Source organism: Aspergillus caelatus (assembly GCF_009193585.1).
Source record: "Aspergillus caelatus strain CBS 763.97 unplaced genomic scaffold BDV27scaffold_43, whole genome shotgun sequence".
In the NCBI taxonomy this organism is placed as follows: Eukaryota; Fungi; Ascomycota; class Eurotiomycetes; order Eurotiales; family Aspergillaceae; genus Aspergillus; species Aspergillus caelatus.
In genome coordinates this window covers 17,345-33,845 of record NW_022475306.1, presented here as the reverse complement: position 1 = coordinate 33,845, position 16,501 = coordinate 17,345, and the positions used below count along the sequence as shown (strand labels likewise).

Here is a 16,501-nt window from a genome sequence, read left to right as displayed (position 1 = left end):
ACCGTCCAATCAGCATGGAGGTAAAAGGCAGCCAAAGGCCAAAATAAAAGAATATCGCCATCGAACTCAATTCTAATGTCCTTCTTTCTTCTTCCTCAATTCACGTACATTCAGGCGGCACGATGGTGAGGCAGCTTGTTTGGCAGCGGGCCACCGCCTCTCGCAGGGTAAGTAACCCCAATTCCTGCTTCCTCCTCCATGGTCTATACATCTACCGTGTACTAACCTTCGGTATGAATCATAGCTGGCTCCGAAGTGCCTTCCCCCACAAGGACTGTTCAACCGCCGCGGTCTGGCCACGGAGGCTTCCTCAGTGTCCTCTCGCATGCCCCCCTACCCCAAAATCCTGCGCAACTTGGAGGAAGTCCGTCGTGTCTTGGGCTCTTCGCGGGCTCTCACCCTAGCGGAGAAGATCCTCTACGCCCATCTGGCGAATCCCGAGGAGTCATTGTTGTCCGGCACGGACAATGGACGTGATATTCGCGGCAAGGCGAACCTGAAGTTGAAGCCAGACCGTGTAGCGATGCAAGATGCATCGGCACAGATGGCTCTATTGCAGTTCATGTCGTGCGGTCTCCCATCGACCGCAGTGCCCGCTAGTATACACTGCGACCATATGATTGTGGGTGAGCGTGGCGCCGACACCGATTTGCCTGCATCGATCAAGGGTAATAGTGAAGTGTTCGATTTCCTGGAGAGTGCCGCCAAACGCTACGGTATTGAATTCTGGGCCCCCGGTGCTGGTATCATTCACCAGAGCGTCCTGGAGAACTACGCCGCCCCTGGATTGATGATGCTGGGTACTGACAGCCACACCCCGAATGCGGGTGGTCTTGGCGCTATTGCCATTGGCGTTGGCGGTGCTGACGCCGTGGATGCGTTGGTTGATGCTCCTTGGGAGCTGAAGGCACCTCGCGTTCTGGGTGTGCGACTGGAGGGCAAACTCAACGGCTGGGCTGCTCCCAAGGACATTATCCTGCACCTGGCAGGCAAGCTCACCGTCCGTGGAGGAACTGGCTTCATCATTGAGTATCACGGACCGGGTGTGGAAACTCTTAGCTGCACTGGCCAGGCTACTATCTGTAACATGGGCGCTGAGGTGGGTGCTACCACTTCGGTTTTCCCATTCTCTCCCAGCATGATCCCATATCTGCAGGCGACGCACCGTGGAGATGTCGCCAAGGCGGCCGCGGAGATTGCCGCTTCTGGTCCCAAGAACCTTCTGCGTGCCGACAACGGTGCCGAGTATGACCAGCTGATTACCATTGACCTGTCGACGCTGGAGCCACACATCAACGGACCTTTCACGCCGGATTTGTCCGTCCCCCTTTCCGCCTTCGCCGATACCGTTCGCGAGAAGAACTGGCCTGAAACCTTTGGAGCTGGTCTGATTGGTAGCTGCACGAACAGCTCCTATGAGGACATGACCCGTGCTGAGGACCTGGTCAAGCAGGCCTCCGCTGCGGGACTCAAGCCCAAGTCGGATTTCTTTATCACCCCAGGCAGTGAGCAGATCCGGGCCACCCTCGACCGCGACCAGACGCTCTCCACCTTTGCCTCTGCAGGCGGTACTGTCCTGGCTAATGCATGCGGGCCATGCATTGGTCAGTGGAAGCGGACTGATGGCGTCGCTAAAGGCGAGGATAACGCTATCTTCACTTCGTACAACCGCAACTTCCCCGGTCGTAACGACGGCAACCGCCGGACAATGAACTTCCTGGCCTCCCCAGAGCTTGTCACAGCGCTGGCGTATTCTGGCCGTACGACCTTCAATCCTATGACCGACAGCTTAACGACCCCGAGCGGTGAGGAGTTCCGGTTCCAGCCTCCGACTGGCTCTGCGCTGCCCGCTGATGGCTTCGAAGACGGCAACCCCGACTTCAAGCCCACCGCGGCGGCCCCCGACGCAAGCTGCGAGGTGGTTGTGTCTCCCACTTCCGATCGATTGGCTCTGCTGGAGCCATTTGCTCCCTTCCCCAAGGGAAACTTGTCCGGTCTGAAGGTGCTGTACAAGGTCAAGGGCCAGTGCACCACGGACACCATCTCCGCCGCGGGCCCATGGCTCAAGTACAAGGGTCACCTGCCCAACATCTCCGCCAACACCCTGATCGGCGCCGTCAACGCTGCCACTGGCGAGACCAACGTCGCCTACGACGAAGCTGGCAACCAGTATTCAATTCCCGACCTGGCCGCTCAATGGAAGGCTGAGGGAATCGAGTGGCTGGTGGTCGCCGAGGACAACTACGGTGAGGGTAGTGCTCGTGAGCACGCCGCATTGCAGCCTCGCTACTTGGGTGGACGTATCATTCTGTCCAAGAGTTTCGCCCGTATTCACGAGACCAACCTCAAGAAGCAGGGTGTCGTGCCTTTGACTTTCGAGAACCCCGCCGACTACGACCGCATTGACGCATGCGACAAGGTCGACACGGTCGGACTGTACGAAACCCTGCAGGCAGGCGGACAGGGCTCGATCAAGCTACAGGTGACCAAGCAGAATGGCGAGGCTCTTGAAATCCCAGTGAAGCACACACTGAGCCCGGATCAGTGTGCGTTCATTCTGGCAGGAAGTGCATTGAACTTGTTGGCGCAAAAGGCGGGAAAGTCTAATTAGAATGTACATATACCAATTCCGTTGTTTAATTTTGTCAATGTCAAAATTTCTTAAGACAGCTGTTCCCTCGTACTGCTGATCTACTGCTCTATCGTACCTTTTATACCAAGATCTCCGCTCCGCTCCGCTCCCCACCTGCCCCACCACCTCCACAGCAATACATCGATCTGACTTCATAGCACAAATACATAAACCAACTCCAACCACCACCACCACACACCTACATAAGAAAACTACCCATATACCAACCCACCCAACACAAAGAAAACAAAGAAAGAAGAAAAAAGGAAAGGAAAAGAAAAGAAAATGGAAACTCTTCGCACCGCGTTCGCAGACCGACCCCGCCCGCTGCTATCCTACGGCGTCCCCTTCGAAACCGCCGCCGCAAAACACATAAACGACATCTTCCACGCCTCACGAGTCTACATAATCTGTTCAGGCTCTCTATCCCGAAACACAGACGTGCTGGACCGACTAAGCACCACCATTGGAAAAGACAAGATAGTAGGGACCCGTATCGGAATGCGGAGCCATACATATTGGTCGGAGATCCTAGAGATCGTGCACGAAGCAAGAAACAGCGGAGCAGATTTGATATTAACAATTGGAGCGGGCAGTCTAACAGATGGAGCGAAGGTTGTTACTCTGGTAAGATAATATATTTCCATCCCTAGTTTTTTTGTCTTTCGTTACTTTTATCCGGGAGTATATGGAAGGTTGTGGTGTCATTATCCGATCAGTATATAAGTATATGAATTAATGACGAATTAACAATTGCTAACGAAACCCAAAGGCCCTATCCAACAACGTCGAAACGAAAGCCGACCTCTCCAAACTCCCCGTAACGCCCTCCCAACAAGCCACGATCCACCCCCCTACCATCCCCATAATCAGTATTCCGACGACCCTCTCCGCAGGCGAATATTCCAACTTCGCGGGCGCAACCGACGACACCACACAACGCAAACATACCTTCCAGAGTCCCCTCAAGGGTCCGGAGCTCGTGATCTTAGACCCGGAACTCACGACTACGACCCCGGATTCCATCTGGCTCAGCACGGGGATCAGAGCGGTGGACCATTGTGTCGAGACGTTCGTTGCTGTCCAGCATACGAGCGAGAAGACGGACCGGCTTGCGTTGCATGCGTTGGGGCTTTTGGTGCCCGGGTTGCTGGGATGTAGAGCTGATAAGGAGGATGTGGAGGCGAGGTTGCAGTGTCAGCTGGGGTCGGTGGACGCTATGGCTGCTTGTACGGCGGGGGTGCAGTTGGGGGCTAGTCATGGGATTGGACATCAGTTGGGGCCGATGGGGGTTGGGCATGGGGAGACGAGTTGTGTGCTTTTGCCGGCGGTTTGTAAGTTTAATGCGCGGCATGGGGCGAACGGGGAGCGGCAGGAGAGGGTGAAGAGGTTTCTTTTGGGGCAGGGGGTTGTTGAGGAGGTTTTGGAGAGGAGAGGCTTGGATGCGACGAAGGTGGATCTGGGGGATGTGTTGGACGCGGTGATTCGGGAGTTGGGGTTGCCTCGGTCGTTGCAGGATGTTGGGGTTAGTTGGGATCAGCTGGATCAGTTGGCTGAGAATAGTTTGCATGATCGGTGGTGTAAGACGAATCCGGTGCCTTTGACGGAAAAGAGTCAGGTATTGGAGATTCTGGAGATGGTGGTTCAGTAGATGTTTACTTGGTAATTGGTACATATACTGTAGATGTATGTAGAAGATATTCCTGTATATATGGATGAGGAAAGACCGTATTGTGTGTATCTGCAATAATCTCATTTAATGACATCCCTAAAGTCCGTAGACGCTATAGGCTCGTAAAAAGTAAAGCGACAAAATCCATATCATAGACATTCCCTGCAATTATCCCAAGCTACTGGAAATAACTCCGCACCGCCGCCTGGTTGTCCGGGTTCACACCAGCCAGGATCTGATCTGCGTTAAGTCCGGTGGTAGCCACCAACTGCTTCGCCGAGTTGGCCACCCGGGCGGCCGTCTGCCCTTGCAAGGTCTCTGCCTCGAGAGCCTGGACGATGTATCCAAACACCTTGTCGGCGTTGGACATGACAGTGGGGTTTTGCCTGCATGATTAGTTAGCGCTATCTGGTGCAGGAATGAGATTAGTAACTTACTGGTCAATAAGCTGAGCCAGGAATGAATAGGCATATGGAGCGGCCTCCTCATCGAATGTGATCGGCAGGGTGGTGATCCAGTTGGCCACAATCTCTTGGGGGTTCTGCACCTTGCTTGCATTGTAATGCAGGATCTTCGCAATACTAGCGGAGGCGTTCTCGGTGGCGAACACATGTTCCTCTGTCCGGGACTGGTTGAACTGTGTTACCTGGAACAAACTGGGAAGACTGGCCGCAACGAAATCGCTCCAGGCAGCGCCACCCTTCTGCGCGGCAACACCCACACCGTATGCGGCTGCTTGGCGGTTGGCTGCGTTCTGATCTTGCAACCCTGCTGCCAATGGCTGCATAATGTGATCCTTGTACTTCCACGACTCGGGCCCACAGAACTCCAGCACATCATCCATAATGCACAGAGCCCATTGGCGTTGTGTGGGGTCCTGGCTTGTGATGAACGCATCGTAGAAGGGCATCAATGTCTCCCACGTGGGCAGGAAAGATGTGCCTTGGTTCTTGAAGATTGTGTGGAAGGCCTTGTTCATATCGCTGAGCAGGTTCTGGTCATCTTCCACTGCGTACTCATATTCCAGGTTCTCCTCTTCGCCGTCCTCGGCCTCAGCACGCTCCTCCAGCCGAGCCTTGACACGGACCTGGTAGTCCTCCAACGTCGATTTGGCCGACTCGATGAAGGTCTGCAGGTGTTGCTGGGTGAGGCAGTTCTTGCCTACAACCTCCACGGATTCATAGAAGCACTGGTACATTTCTGCCAGGGTATCAACCGTGGGCTCTGCGCTCAGCACCTCGATGATCTTCTCAGCCACCTTGTTCCACATCTGTGCGAACCCAGGGGATTGGTCACCGTGGGCCTTCTTGTACGAGTTCAAGAGCTGAGGAATCAACTTAGCCGAGGACACACGCACTGGGTCGTGGAAGAAGAAAGCAAGGCCAGGTACAGCAATCTTCTCCATAGTCTCCAGCACGTATGGCTCAAAGGCAGCCTCCAGAATCTGAGCATAGATGGTGATTAATTCAATGGCGGTGTTCTTGTCTTCCAGCGCGCTGGTCTTGATGCCGATGATCTTGCCCTTCAAAGGCACCAGCTCCCACCCTTCATCCTGCTCAACCTGGTCAATCTGATCCTCGTCGTCTAGCAGTTGAATGTCCGCCTTGGCGGCTGCAACGGAGAGGAGAGGGGGCATAACACCAGGGAGATAAGGAACGAAGTCCTGGCCCAAGACACGGCACATGCGGCCCCAGCAGTGGAGCAGATACTGCGACTGGGGGTCGTCCGCATCGACGATGTTTTGTTGGATGTTGCCCAGCAACTGCACTAGGTTTAGAGCGTCCTGTCCCATCTTTTCCTTACCAACGGCCAGCGCAATTAGGGTGGCACATTCCATAGCCTTGGCACGCAGAAGACGGTATTCCTTGGACTGCTCCTCCTTCAATACGTTAAAGAGCAAAGGCATCAGGGTATCATAATATTGATCGAAAGCATTCTCAGCAGAGTCGGCAATCGTAGCAATAGTGGAAAGAGCCTGTTCCTGGACGTAGCGCTTGTCGCTGCGCAGGAGCAGCAGAAGGTGGCGCAAAAGCTCGGCAAGGTAGGGCTCGAGGACCTTCCTCTCAGCCTCTTCGCAGAAGTTGACCAGAGCTGCGGCAGCGTGAGCCTGGACGCGAGGCTCGGCACTATTCAACACTGGGATGATGTTGTTAAGCACAATCGCGTGGTACTTCTCCTGCATCGTGCCGGCAAAGTCGGTGCTCATCTGACCCAAGGCATTGCAGCCTGCATAGCGGACACGAGGGTGGGGGTCCTGGAGAGCGGGAACGACCAGTGCTAACACCTGGTCCAATTCACCAACCATCAGGTCGCGGCAGCCTTCCGAGATAGCGGAGATAGCCATAAGGGCCGCATGGCGATCACGCCAGGCTGACGAAGACATCATCCGGGGGACCCAGGAGAAGGTAGCGGGAAGGACGACCTGTCCACCAAGTTTGTTTGCCAGACGGTCCATGCACTGTTCTCCAGCCACATGGTTGAGGTCGCTCTCCTCCAGATCAAGCTAGACAGGTCAGAATATGTGGTACACAGTGGACATGGACAACTTACATCCTCAGATGCGTTCCACTCGGAAGCATCATCATCATCGATGCCGATGTCAGTCATGAGGCTCAGACACTGGGTCACCATCTCCTGTGCAAATTCAGGGTCCTTCTTGCACATGTTGGGAGAGTAGTCTGCAAATGTGGCCATCAATTCCAAGGCGTTTTGGCGAACCTGGTCACTAAGGTCCTTATCGGCAATCACGCTGATACTGAACTTCACCAGATTGTTGAACACGCTCTTGAACATCTTGGGAGAGATCTCAGCCAACTCAATGAGGGCCAGGAATCCCGCAGAAAGCTCGTCGCTCTCGGAAGATTCCTTCAGTGGAGGCAAAACGTTGAGGAGGTCTGGCACGAGCTGGAAAAACTTGGGCTGGGATTTCTTCGAAATCGAGCGGAAGAAGGAAGCGAAAGCCTCCATGGCAGCAATGCGCACCTACAAACAGACGGTCAGAAAAACCGCAATTCCACCAGGCGATGCTGAGGAGGAAACGTACAGAGACAACGTCATCCTTGAAACCTTTGCCAAACACACCCTGAACGGCGTCTTCGTGGGGCTTCTCGATGATTCCCGGGGTAGTCGAGAAAATGCGGAAAGCGGCCTCACGCAAGCCAGCATCGGGGGATTGACTGGCCTGGAAAAGAACCCCAAGAAGCTCAGGCCATTGGTCACCTAGAAAAGTCACTCGTCAATCCTAGGATTTCCCAGGTCGTCCAGGCTGCATACCGTTATCCGTGTACTGTCTCGCAATCTCAGCCACTGCGTCGCCGATCTTCTTCCGGACATCCGTCACAGTCTCAGTCGTCAAACAGGTAACCAGCTTCTGTCGAATGACCAGACGTTGCTCTCCAGTAAGTGTTGAGAAGAGCTCTTTGGCTTCATTTGTGACAGGGTCTTTCCGAGTCTTGGTGGATATTCTCCTGAACAGTACCGCGGCGAATGTACGTGTCTGTGGTAATCAATAAGAATGAGGATGAGGACCGATTGTGAAGGAGGCCTTGGAGCAAGGTGATCCGTCTCGGCGCTTTCATGCGACCTTCCCCCTTGTATTCCGAGTCGAGGCACTTACTACTAGTTCCTCTGCGCCTTGAATCTGCTCCGCTAAGCCCATCAAAAGGACATCCGGACGACCTTGAATCCAATCATTATTCAACTGTTCTTCCGCCTGCGTACGGACTGTGTTGTCCGGGGTGGTCAACGCGCGCAGCAGCTGGGAGAGCGCGGAGTGGACCTCGGGGGGTAGCAAAGACATCTCGTCTGCTTAAGCTAAAGGGTCCAACCGAACGGAACAAACGAAGTGGCGATCCAGGAAGACGTTCAAATGCAGGCTCAGTGCTGAACCCAGACGGCGAGTGGGGTAGCGGTTAGATAGGATTTTTCTGGAATTGTTTTGGTGGGGGGGATATAGAGGGGGAAGTAGTGTCAAAAGACCCGTACTCAAGGAGATCAGTAAGTGGATTATCTCTCAAGAAAACACACAGTTCAAACGCAGGCTCAGCATCCCAGCTGGGTCCAGAGCTGCAGATGAACTGGAGGGGAGAATTAGAGGTTCGCGAGGGAGCGAATAATGGATGTGGGATGAGGGAACTGAGCAACCAAAAGTCCAACCCAAAAAATTCCAGCGATTCGAGGCAACGCCGCGCTAGACCCAAACAGGGCAATTCCAGGCATCCAGGCATCATTGCAGAACCGACCACTCCAACTTGTCAGCATCCAAGCTATGGACTAGCAACCAGTAGGATTGCAAACATCGTGCTCTACCGATCTAGAGTAGCACTAAATCCCTTTGAATATATTATGCCGGTGAAAGAACTGAACAAAAAAAAAACCGAATCTTTTCTATGCGCTGTAAATCACACTATGCTTTCACTAATAACAGCAGCGGTATCCGAACAGTCAATATCAGAAATTAATGCAAACAACAGCTAAACGAAGGCCAAAAAAAAAAGCGGAGAAATAGCGCTCTCGGGTTACACTGACGAAAAGACAAAAGAGCTAAATACAACAATCCTACCGATTCAACCGTATCAAACAATGCTCGCTAGACTCATATTACCGGGAAGTGGCCCGGCTCAGGACGAAAACACCTGCAATGACAGCGGCCAGTGTGACAATTGCACCAGGAAGGAGTAACTCGTTAGGTACACCAGCAATGAATTGCTCTTCTGGGTGATGTGACGAGAAAGTCTGAGACCGGGGCTTAGACACATATGGCTCCTCCGACAACTGATCCTCGGGTACTGGAGAGATCTTCTCCTCCACAGGCTTGACAGGTGCGGGTTGGGGTTCAAGAGTAGCAGGAATTGGAGGCTGCGTCGGGTCATGAACAAAGAGATCCACCTTGTCCCGACGCGATTGGCGTGCCAAAGTAACTGCATCCGCAAGGTCCTGATCAGTAGTGATCGAAACAGTGTCTCCCTCGTTATCCAAATAGCTCAAAGCATAGCCTGTGTTGCTAAGTTTACCCTCCTCGCAGGTTGCCGCACCACCGACGGCCTCCGCCTCGGATCCTAGCTTGGCCGTGACTTGAGCAACTAGATCGGCAATGCCAGCAGAAGGGAGAATGTTAACACGGTGAACCCGGCCGCTTGGTGCCTTGAACTTGAAGGGGAACGGAACATGTTCGCCATGATGATGGTGATCAATGTATTCGGAGTGCTCATCGCCACCATGGTGAGAAGCCGACTCGTTAGGAAGCACACTGTCTCTGGCGTCATAACTAGCCTTCGGAGACTCAGGACTGAGTACTGACCGATGATTGGGCTGTTGGCTACCAGACACCATCGAGTCGGATTCATGGTCCATAGACAGCCAGAACTTGTTCCATGCCGGGCCTTCGTCATCATGCGTCGACATCGAATTGATCTTGAAATACAATTAGATACTCTTGCGACTATTGCGGGTGCAAAGTCATTTACTAACCTGTTCTAAAGTGGCATATGTGAGTTTTAGCACATCGACCATTCCAACAATCTCGCCCGTCTCGTTCATAACCGGCAGATTCAGGTAGTGACCGTCTGTCGAAATTTAGAGGTTAGTGACTGTATATTAAGAAACTCCATGGGCTATAACTAACCATGCATCTTCCGAAGCGCGGCTTGAATACTCATATCGGCGGGCGCAAAATCAGGGTGAGGCGTCATGACGCGAACCACACTACATGTCGACGGGTCAAGACCAGGAGCGATGACACGCAGTACGATATCTTTGCTGGTGAAGATACCGGTGATCGAGCCCTGATCCTGCACTAGAAGGGCGGTCGTGTGGTGTTCCTTCATCATAGCAGCAGCATCTTTCACAGATGTGCGAACGGAGACGGTAACGGGCGGCATACCATCAAGGACAGTCTCAAGAGTCGGACCAGACATCTTTGAACGCAAGGCTTCGACATACTGGATGATCTGCTGAGGCTGGCTGGAGCCGAGTTCCGTCTGAACACCTTCCAACGCATCGTATAACTTGCGGGACGAACTGTATGCGCGCTCCAACTTCTCCATCGCATCGTAGAAGCACTTCGTGATATCGAGAACACCAGAAATATCCTGGTTCTCATCCATAACCGGCAAATGTCTAAAGCCCTTCCTAACCATGAGGTCGAGTGCATCGGTAGCACTGGTATCGGTTCTCGCGCACAAAGGGTTCTTGGTCATGATTTCGGCGACAGTAATATCTCGAGCTTTCTGGCCAGCACCCACCACACGAAACGCGAGATCCTTAGCAGTGAAAATTCCGGCAATGCGATCATCATCGTCGGTAACCAAAACACAATCCTCCCGCTTCGCTGCCATCAATTGAGCGGCCTCCGCAATGGTCATGTTAGGCTTAATCTGAAGAGCTTGACTAGGTTTCAGGGCGAGAACGGTTCCTGGCGGAGCTTTCCGAGAGCGATGCGCCCTTGTCGGGGCTTGCTTCTTCTTGTTGAGGTCTGCCTCCATCTTTCGGCGGATAGCCTGATTTGGGTATTAGAATAGGAGTAGAGAGTTGCATAACCATTTGCATTATTTCAGATTAAAATGGGGTGGTTTGGAGAAAAGAGGGCAATAGGCGCGAGAGGGAGAAAAAAAAATTCGGTCAAGAGAGATGGGATACAAAGGACGTGCTTAAAAGTTCAAAGCACCATTGTAACTATAAAAGTGTCACATAACGGAGCCAAGTGAAAAGGACCATACCTCATCTCGCTTCGATTGATTTTGTCTTTGTCTGCTTGCAGCACTCATGGTTGAACTTCCAATGTCGCTGGAGGGTGTGTGAGGATTGGGAGTGGAAGAAGCGGTCTCAGGCCGAGGACGCGGAATGTGGGATGCCGGGCTATCGAAGTCGGGCAGCCTACCTCTGCCCACAGTCTTGTGGCCAGTGGTAGTTCCCCTGTACGTTCCAGTGGCCGACATGTTGTCAACCAACAGTACTGCAGGTACGGTTACGCAATGTGGGTGGTCAGTGGGTGTGAGAGGGGAGAGGGTAAAGGGGATGAAGGAATTGGGGTGTAAAGGGGAGCGGAGATAGGTGTGTATGTATGTATGTAGTAATATGTACTACTAAGTACCCTCAATGCTCAGGTTCACAGAACAAGGTCAAAGTAAGGGAAGAGAGGGAAGAGAGATACGATAAATTGAGGGCCAACGAGAAAGTTACGGGCAGACAGGGGGGGTTTAGACTCAGTCGGGTGGACGAACTATTAGCTGTTAGTTTACGGCAGAAAATGGGACGATTGCCCTGTTATGATGAACGGGTAAAGTAAACAAAGTACCCGTATTGGCGTATCGTAAGATTCTCGGCTTTCCAAGTAAGACAGGAGGATCGGCACGTGAACACATCATATGTCCCTCATCCCTGTCTGGGCGCCTCAGGCCACTCCCGTGGACGGAAATGGTTTGTAGCTTGCCTCAGGCAGAAAAGGCCTTCCGTACTCCGCCTCAGGCACTGACACATCCCGTGACTAGGCCTCGCTTAAGGGCATAGGGCTTTTGCACATGACCGGCCTCGCACAACCTCATCACGAGTCTTCCGGTGCTTCACGACAACCAAACCCGACAAGCCAAGTACGCGACAACCTCCCCCTTACCCCTGACTCTTTATTCTCTGACCCATAGTTCCAGAGAAAAGCCGTCAAGATGGTCAAGAAGAGGGCGAACAAGTAAGGACCGACCCTATCTCCTATACCCGTCCGATTTCATTCCATGCGTACCTTTTGATATGACGCCTACGGTTCCGGTATATTCTACATGGCCGTGGGAACCCGGTTACCGACGAGTGTTTTTTTTGTTAAAAGAACGGAAAACGGAAAGGGGCAAATTCTGGAATGAGCGAAACTGACAGTTCTACAGCGGTCGTAACAAGAACGGCCGCGGCCACACCAAGCCCGTGCGCTGCTCCAACTGCGCTCGCTGCGTCCCCAAGGACAAGGCCATCAAGAGATTCACTATCCGCAACATGGTTGAGTCCGCTGCCATCCGTATGTTCGAACCTGATACCCGCAATTGAAACCCATATTCGCCGCGCACTGTTGTTCGGAAGAGCTGGAATCGAAATATGGAATTGGAGAAGGGACTGAAAGAAGAGGGCAACAGCACGCACGAATTGATGGGATACGATTTGCAACCGCAACTGGGGCTGACTCGACGATTCTTACTGTATAGGTGATATCTCTGACGCCTCCGTCTTCACCGACTATGCCGTCCCCAAGATGTACCTCAAGCTGCAGTACTGCGTCTCCTGCGCTATCCACGGCAAGATTGTTCGGTACGCATACACCCCCGGCTTATGATATACTTTTGCGACTTTTATGGACCTTTGGGAAAATTGAACTAAGCTGACGGATATTCCTATTACAGTGTCCGTTCCCGGGAAGGTCGTCGCAACCGTGCCCCTCCTCCTCGCATCAGGTACAACAAGGACGGCAAGAAGCTGAACCCCCCTCAGGCCGCTAAGGCTATGTAAGGAAGGGAAACAGAAGAGAAAAATGGGATTAGTTTAAAAGGCTTGTTTCTTTTCTTGTTTCTTTACTGAACAGACTTTCTTACTCGGTTCAAATGGAATGAATGGGTTTCAGTTTTGGGGTCGAAGGCTTGCATTACGGGTTGCCCGTGGGCAGGAGACGCAAATAAAACAAAACAAAATCTAAACATCTACTGTTCACAAAAGGTAAACGAACATAGCCCAGTGGAGACGGGAACCGGATGCACCCAGTTGGTTCGGCCAGGGGCTTTCATGATTCCCTTGTATGTCGACATTTTGACTTGGTGACGAACGCGAATCCAAGCTCGCATAACGACTGAAAGAGAAAATGATCAGATACTGAAAACGATTCCGCTTCCATTCTTGTAAAACGCTCTAGCGGCCTCTATTAGTAGTTGCACTACCTTTCCTTAGCCCCACTATAGTTCCATTATACTTACGTTAGGTTGCCTGTGGAGATCCCCCTATAAATGCATCACCATAACTCACACAGCTAGGGTTTTGTTTCGGGGTATCTAAATTGATGACATAAACAGAACTGAGTAAATACACGCCTGCGATCTAATAACAACTTCCAAGCGACGCTTATGCTCACAAGGCTCAAGGATATAGGTATCCTTTCTCGAAGTAATTCCCATACATATCAACCACTCCGCTCCGTCCTTTGGGTGCGGGGTTTCGGACAATTTTCACTTCACCTTTCCAATACCCTTCCACGTAATGCGACATGGCCAATTGAGGTGCCGAGACTGCTGTCAGAGTAGATAGGCTTGGAGAAGGTGACAGTGGCCCGAATGATGATAACGACCCCGACGGAGAGAGGAGCGAAGACGTAGTGCCTACCGTACTCCTTCTCTTCCGGTCCCTGCGCAACAGGTCTTCATATTCAGCTTTCTTTGAACGCCTGAAAGCGGCCAATTCAGCGACGAGATCAACCTCGGGAGCATCGGTTTGAGGCGAAACCACGCTGCCGTCATTCTGCGCTAGTCCAGAGTTGTTGAAAGAGGGACGAGAATAGCTGCCAGAAGAGGAGGGGAAATCCGGACGGTGCAACTTCTGCGCAGAAGTAACCGGAGTTGAATTCCCTGAGTTGCCAGAATCGTCATCTTCCGGGATCAAAGTGACTTTCTCGTTGAGAGCAGCCATTGGAAAGTACCTCCCTGGGTCATGATTCGGGACCCCACATTCGTCCTCACCAAAGAAACTGAAGTCGTCCGCTGCGGCTGCCCACAGTTTTTCTAAGTCTCGATCCCCAGTGCTTGATTTTGGAGCCCCTTGTTGGTAGCTCATTGATTTCCACGCAGTTAATTTAGTCGTTGTTCTCTCAACAGGAGTCACTTCAAGTACCAAGCGCCGCAGAGCAAACAGAGACCGAGATCGTTCTTGTTCAGCTTTGGCTCGAGCTCGACCAGGGGGGAGCGAATAGTCTGATCCTGCTTGGAGCGTTGCCAGCAACGCCTCATCTGAGCAGGCTGTTATAAAGCGGATTAGAGACCTCAAGATTGGGGAGTTTGCGGGAACATGGGACGGAACATCAGTCAAAACCAGTGTCTCAAGATGGGGGACAAAAGAAGGATGCAGATAAGGAAAGCCGTTCTCCTTGTTATCTTTGCGAGGCAGTACGGAATTCTTTGGTCTTTTTGACACCAGTTCTTGGATTTTCTGGGTTTTGGGATCATCCATCATTACTGGAGATGCACATCTTGGAATCGTACCAGGCGTTTCCGAGTTCTCATTGAACTCTGACTCGGTCGGGATTAAGCCTTCTTGAGCCTGGGCTGGATGGAGCGGACTAATGGTAATATGTGTAGCATCACGATCTGTCCTGATATGGGGAGTCTCAACCACCTCAGGGGCAAAAACAGAGCCTCGTCTTCGTATGGGCAATGGCTCATCTTCACGGATAGGCGCCCCTGTGCAATTTCCGGAACGTTGAAAGTCTGTTCTCCATGCCTCTGGCACTGGTGACCCTGCAAGCTCAAAAATGGGAGCTTCCTCTGCGGGGAGCTCATGGATCACGTTCGCGGCGTCTAGCTCCGGGGTTTGGCCTTCACTTTCGACCGGAAGTTCAGCTACAAATCCATCCGATGACACGGGGTCTTTCCAAGGGGCATCAGCGGTGCAAACTGCATGGTGAGCACGTAAGTATGTCAGGTTCTCTTTTGCGGCAGAACCCAGAACTGGTATCAATTTCTCGGCGCCAGGAAGCTTTCGGGGGTCTTTGTGATATGAAGATATAACACGCGTATCCCGAATAGACTCGGCGGTATCAACAGTTCCTACATCAAGAGTGTGAAGTCGGTATGAAGCTATAAGGCTTGCGACACCCTCGACTGTAATCCGGTTATCTGCGATATATAAATGTGTAATGCCCGCATGCGGTACACTCTCAACCCACGAACGACCCGTCAAGGGCTGTGTTAACGCTTTCATAAACTGCTCATCTAATGTAGGACAGCTGAGCCATTTCGAATCAGTCAGTGGTGATGTTGCTGGAGCGAAAGGCCCTGGAGCTATCGTTCCCACCACTGGACCATGACTGACTGCAGGATTACCTGGTGATAGGAAAGAAGCTTGCAGTAAAGACCGCACGGCCATATCAGTGAGCCTATTATCCCGCAAGTCTAAGTAGCGAACTCTCAGGCCGATAGCATTGGCTAAGAACTCCGCGTCGCTATCTCTTAACCCAATGCCGCGTAGTTTCAAGACCTGGAGATGCTCCAGTTGAGATAAAGCAGATAGAACACTACAGTCTCGAGCTGGAGTGGTATAAGACAGATCAAGATATATAAGTTCCTGAAAACGCAATAGTGCCTCTGCAAGCCCCTGAGAGGTTGTATTAGGTTCGTGGTCCGCCAACAGCAGACGAACGTTGTATGAATGAGGGACTGCTTCGTTGACCAGTTCTTGGTTCGTATTATTTCTTAAGGCTATCATGGAATTATGGTCAAAGAAGGGCAATTTAGAGACAATCAGAGACTGAAGGCATGGTAAATATTCGAGAATCTCCCTCAGCCATTCCGGTCGCGGACCTCCGTATATTTCTGAAAGAGCAGGAGGAAGATGAAGTGTATGTGTTAGCATCCGCACCTCCAACCTGGCATACACTAGGGTTCTCCTAAACCTTGTTAAGGCGACTACAATGCAGGTATCTTGTCAGCTCAGATCACGAAAGGTGTGCCCAGTGGGATTACCATAAACGGCATCATTATCAGTCCCAAAATGGGATGCAGGATCACCCCACAAGAACGGCATAAAAAGTGCATGCCATTTCCGACAGACTAATGTAGCAGCGCATAGGTCGCTAGATGGGATATACGTAGCAATAAAGGACCACGCATCTCTGGTCGTTGCGGACTGGTAAGATGGGGGCACAAGATCCATCTTCTTACCGCTTGCTGAGTGATAATGCTAGGCTTGGGCTAAGACAGCATCGCAACAATAGGATCTTAAATCCAGAAATGTCTCTGTCAAAATCCGAAAGAGATGTCGATATAAAACTTGTCAGGTGCACCACATATGGCTTCAGGAAGCCAAGAAAAACCGGCCCCCATGATCACCCACAAGGAATGGCCTAGCACTGCCACTTTTTCGTAATGGGGCGCAGAAATCATAAGATATAAGCTTCTTCGTCCACTAGTTGATCAAACAAAGATAACGAGAATATGTAGATATGAAAGTCTACATAGTACACT

The 16,501-nt window shown here is 51.9% G+C and overlaps 6 protein-coding genes across 6 annotated transcripts; 3 read left to right on the top strand and 3 right to left on the bottom strand.

Moving 5' to 3' along the window:
* Positions 1 to 93: 93 nt before the first annotated feature.
* On the top strand, positions 94 to 2,667 carry BDV27DRAFT_124612 (aconitate hydratase ACO2; the record flags this gene model as incomplete). Its single annotated transcript, XM_032066120.1, has 2 exons — positions 94 to 167; positions 245 to 2,667. Coding segments are annotated over exons 1-2 (2,408 nt in total), but the record flags the coding sequence as incomplete, so codon positions are not given.
* Positions 2,668 to 2,917: 250 nt separating this feature from the next.
* Positions 2,918 to 4,283, top strand: BDV27DRAFT_155438 (iron-containing alcohol dehydrogenase; the record flags this gene model as incomplete). The annotated part of the gene is made up of 2 exons (XM_032072141.1): positions 2,918 to 3,259; positions 3,405 to 4,283. The coding sequence occupies 2 exons, from the start codon at positions 2,918 to 2,920 to the stop codon at positions 4,281 to 4,283; spliced, it is 1,221 nt and encodes a 406-aa protein (XP_031930010.1).
* On the bottom strand, positions 3,869 to 8,607 carry BDV27DRAFT_124609 (nuclear import receptor PSE1). The gene is made up of 6 exons (XM_032066119.1): positions 7,921 to 8,607; positions 7,578 to 7,800; positions 7,348 to 7,523; positions 6,855 to 7,286; positions 4,742 to 6,807; positions 3,869 to 4,690 (listed from the first exon to the last, which is right to left on the bottom strand). The coding sequence occupies exons 1-6, from the start codon at positions 8,101 to 8,103 to the stop codon at positions 4,483 to 4,485; spliced, it is 3,288 nt and encodes a 1,095-aa protein (XP_031930009.1). The 5' UTR covers positions 8,104 to 8,607; the 3' UTR covers positions 3,869 to 4,482.
* A 57-nt stretch (positions 8,608 to 8,664) lies between these two features.
* Positions 8,665 to 11,525, bottom strand: BDV27DRAFT_124607 (CBS and PB1 domain protein). Its single transcript, XM_032066118.1, has 4 exons — positions 11,021 to 11,525; positions 9,928 to 10,801; positions 9,774 to 9,868; positions 8,665 to 9,716 (listed from the first exon to the last, which is right to left on the bottom strand). Exons 1-4 carry the CDS (start codon positions 11,237 to 11,239, stop codon positions 8,904 to 8,906), a joined length of 2,001 nt encoding a protein of 666 aa, XP_031930008.1. The 5' UTR covers positions 11,240 to 11,525; the 3' UTR covers positions 8,665 to 8,903.
* A 437-nt stretch (positions 11,526 to 11,962) lies between these two features.
* Positions 11,963 to 12,788, top strand: BDV27DRAFT_143191 (40S ribosomal protein eS26; the record flags this gene model as incomplete). The annotated part of the gene is made up of 4 exons (XM_032070058.1): positions 11,963 to 11,985; positions 12,176 to 12,303; positions 12,488 to 12,590; positions 12,683 to 12,788. 4 exons carry the CDS (start codon positions 11,963 to 11,965, stop codon positions 12,786 to 12,788), a joined length of 360 nt encoding a protein of 119 aa, XP_031930007.1.
* Positions 12,789 to 13,406: 618 nt separating this feature from the next.
* On the bottom strand, positions 13,407 to 16,190 carry BDV27DRAFT_155434 (uncharacterized protein; the record flags this gene model as incomplete). Its single annotated transcript, XM_032072140.1, has 2 exons — positions 13,407 to 15,943; positions 16,001 to 16,190. 2 exons carry the CDS (start codon positions 16,188 to 16,190, stop codon positions 13,407 to 13,409), a joined length of 2,727 nt encoding a protein of 908 aa, XP_031930006.1.
* Positions 16,191 to 16,501: the final 311 nt, after the last annotated feature.

Coding starts and splice junctions, on each gene's coding strand:
- BDV27DRAFT_124609 (XM_032066119.1), bottom strand. CDS start 8,103: ATGTCTTTGCTACCCCCCGAGGTCCACTCCGCGCTCTCCCAGCTGCTG. Junction 6,808..6,854: donor AGTGGAACGCATCTGAGGAT/GTAAGTTGTCCA, acceptor TGACCTGTCTAG/CTTGATCTGGAGGAGAGCGA. Junction 4,691..4,741: donor CTGGCTCAGCTTATTGACCA/GTAAGTTACTAA, acceptor CTAATCATGCAG/GCAAAACCCCACTGTCATGT.
- BDV27DRAFT_124607 (XM_032066118.1), bottom strand. CDS start 11,239: ATGTCGGCCACTGGAACGTACAGGGGAACTACCACTGGCCACAAGACT. Junction 10,802..11,020: donor ATCAATCGAAGCGAGATGAG/GTATGGTCCTTT, acceptor TACCCAAATCAG/GCTATCCGCCGAAAGATGGA. Junction 9,717..9,773: donor CATATGCCACTTTAGAACAG/GTTAGTAAATGA, acceptor TTGTATTTCAAG/ATCAATTCGATGTCGACGCA.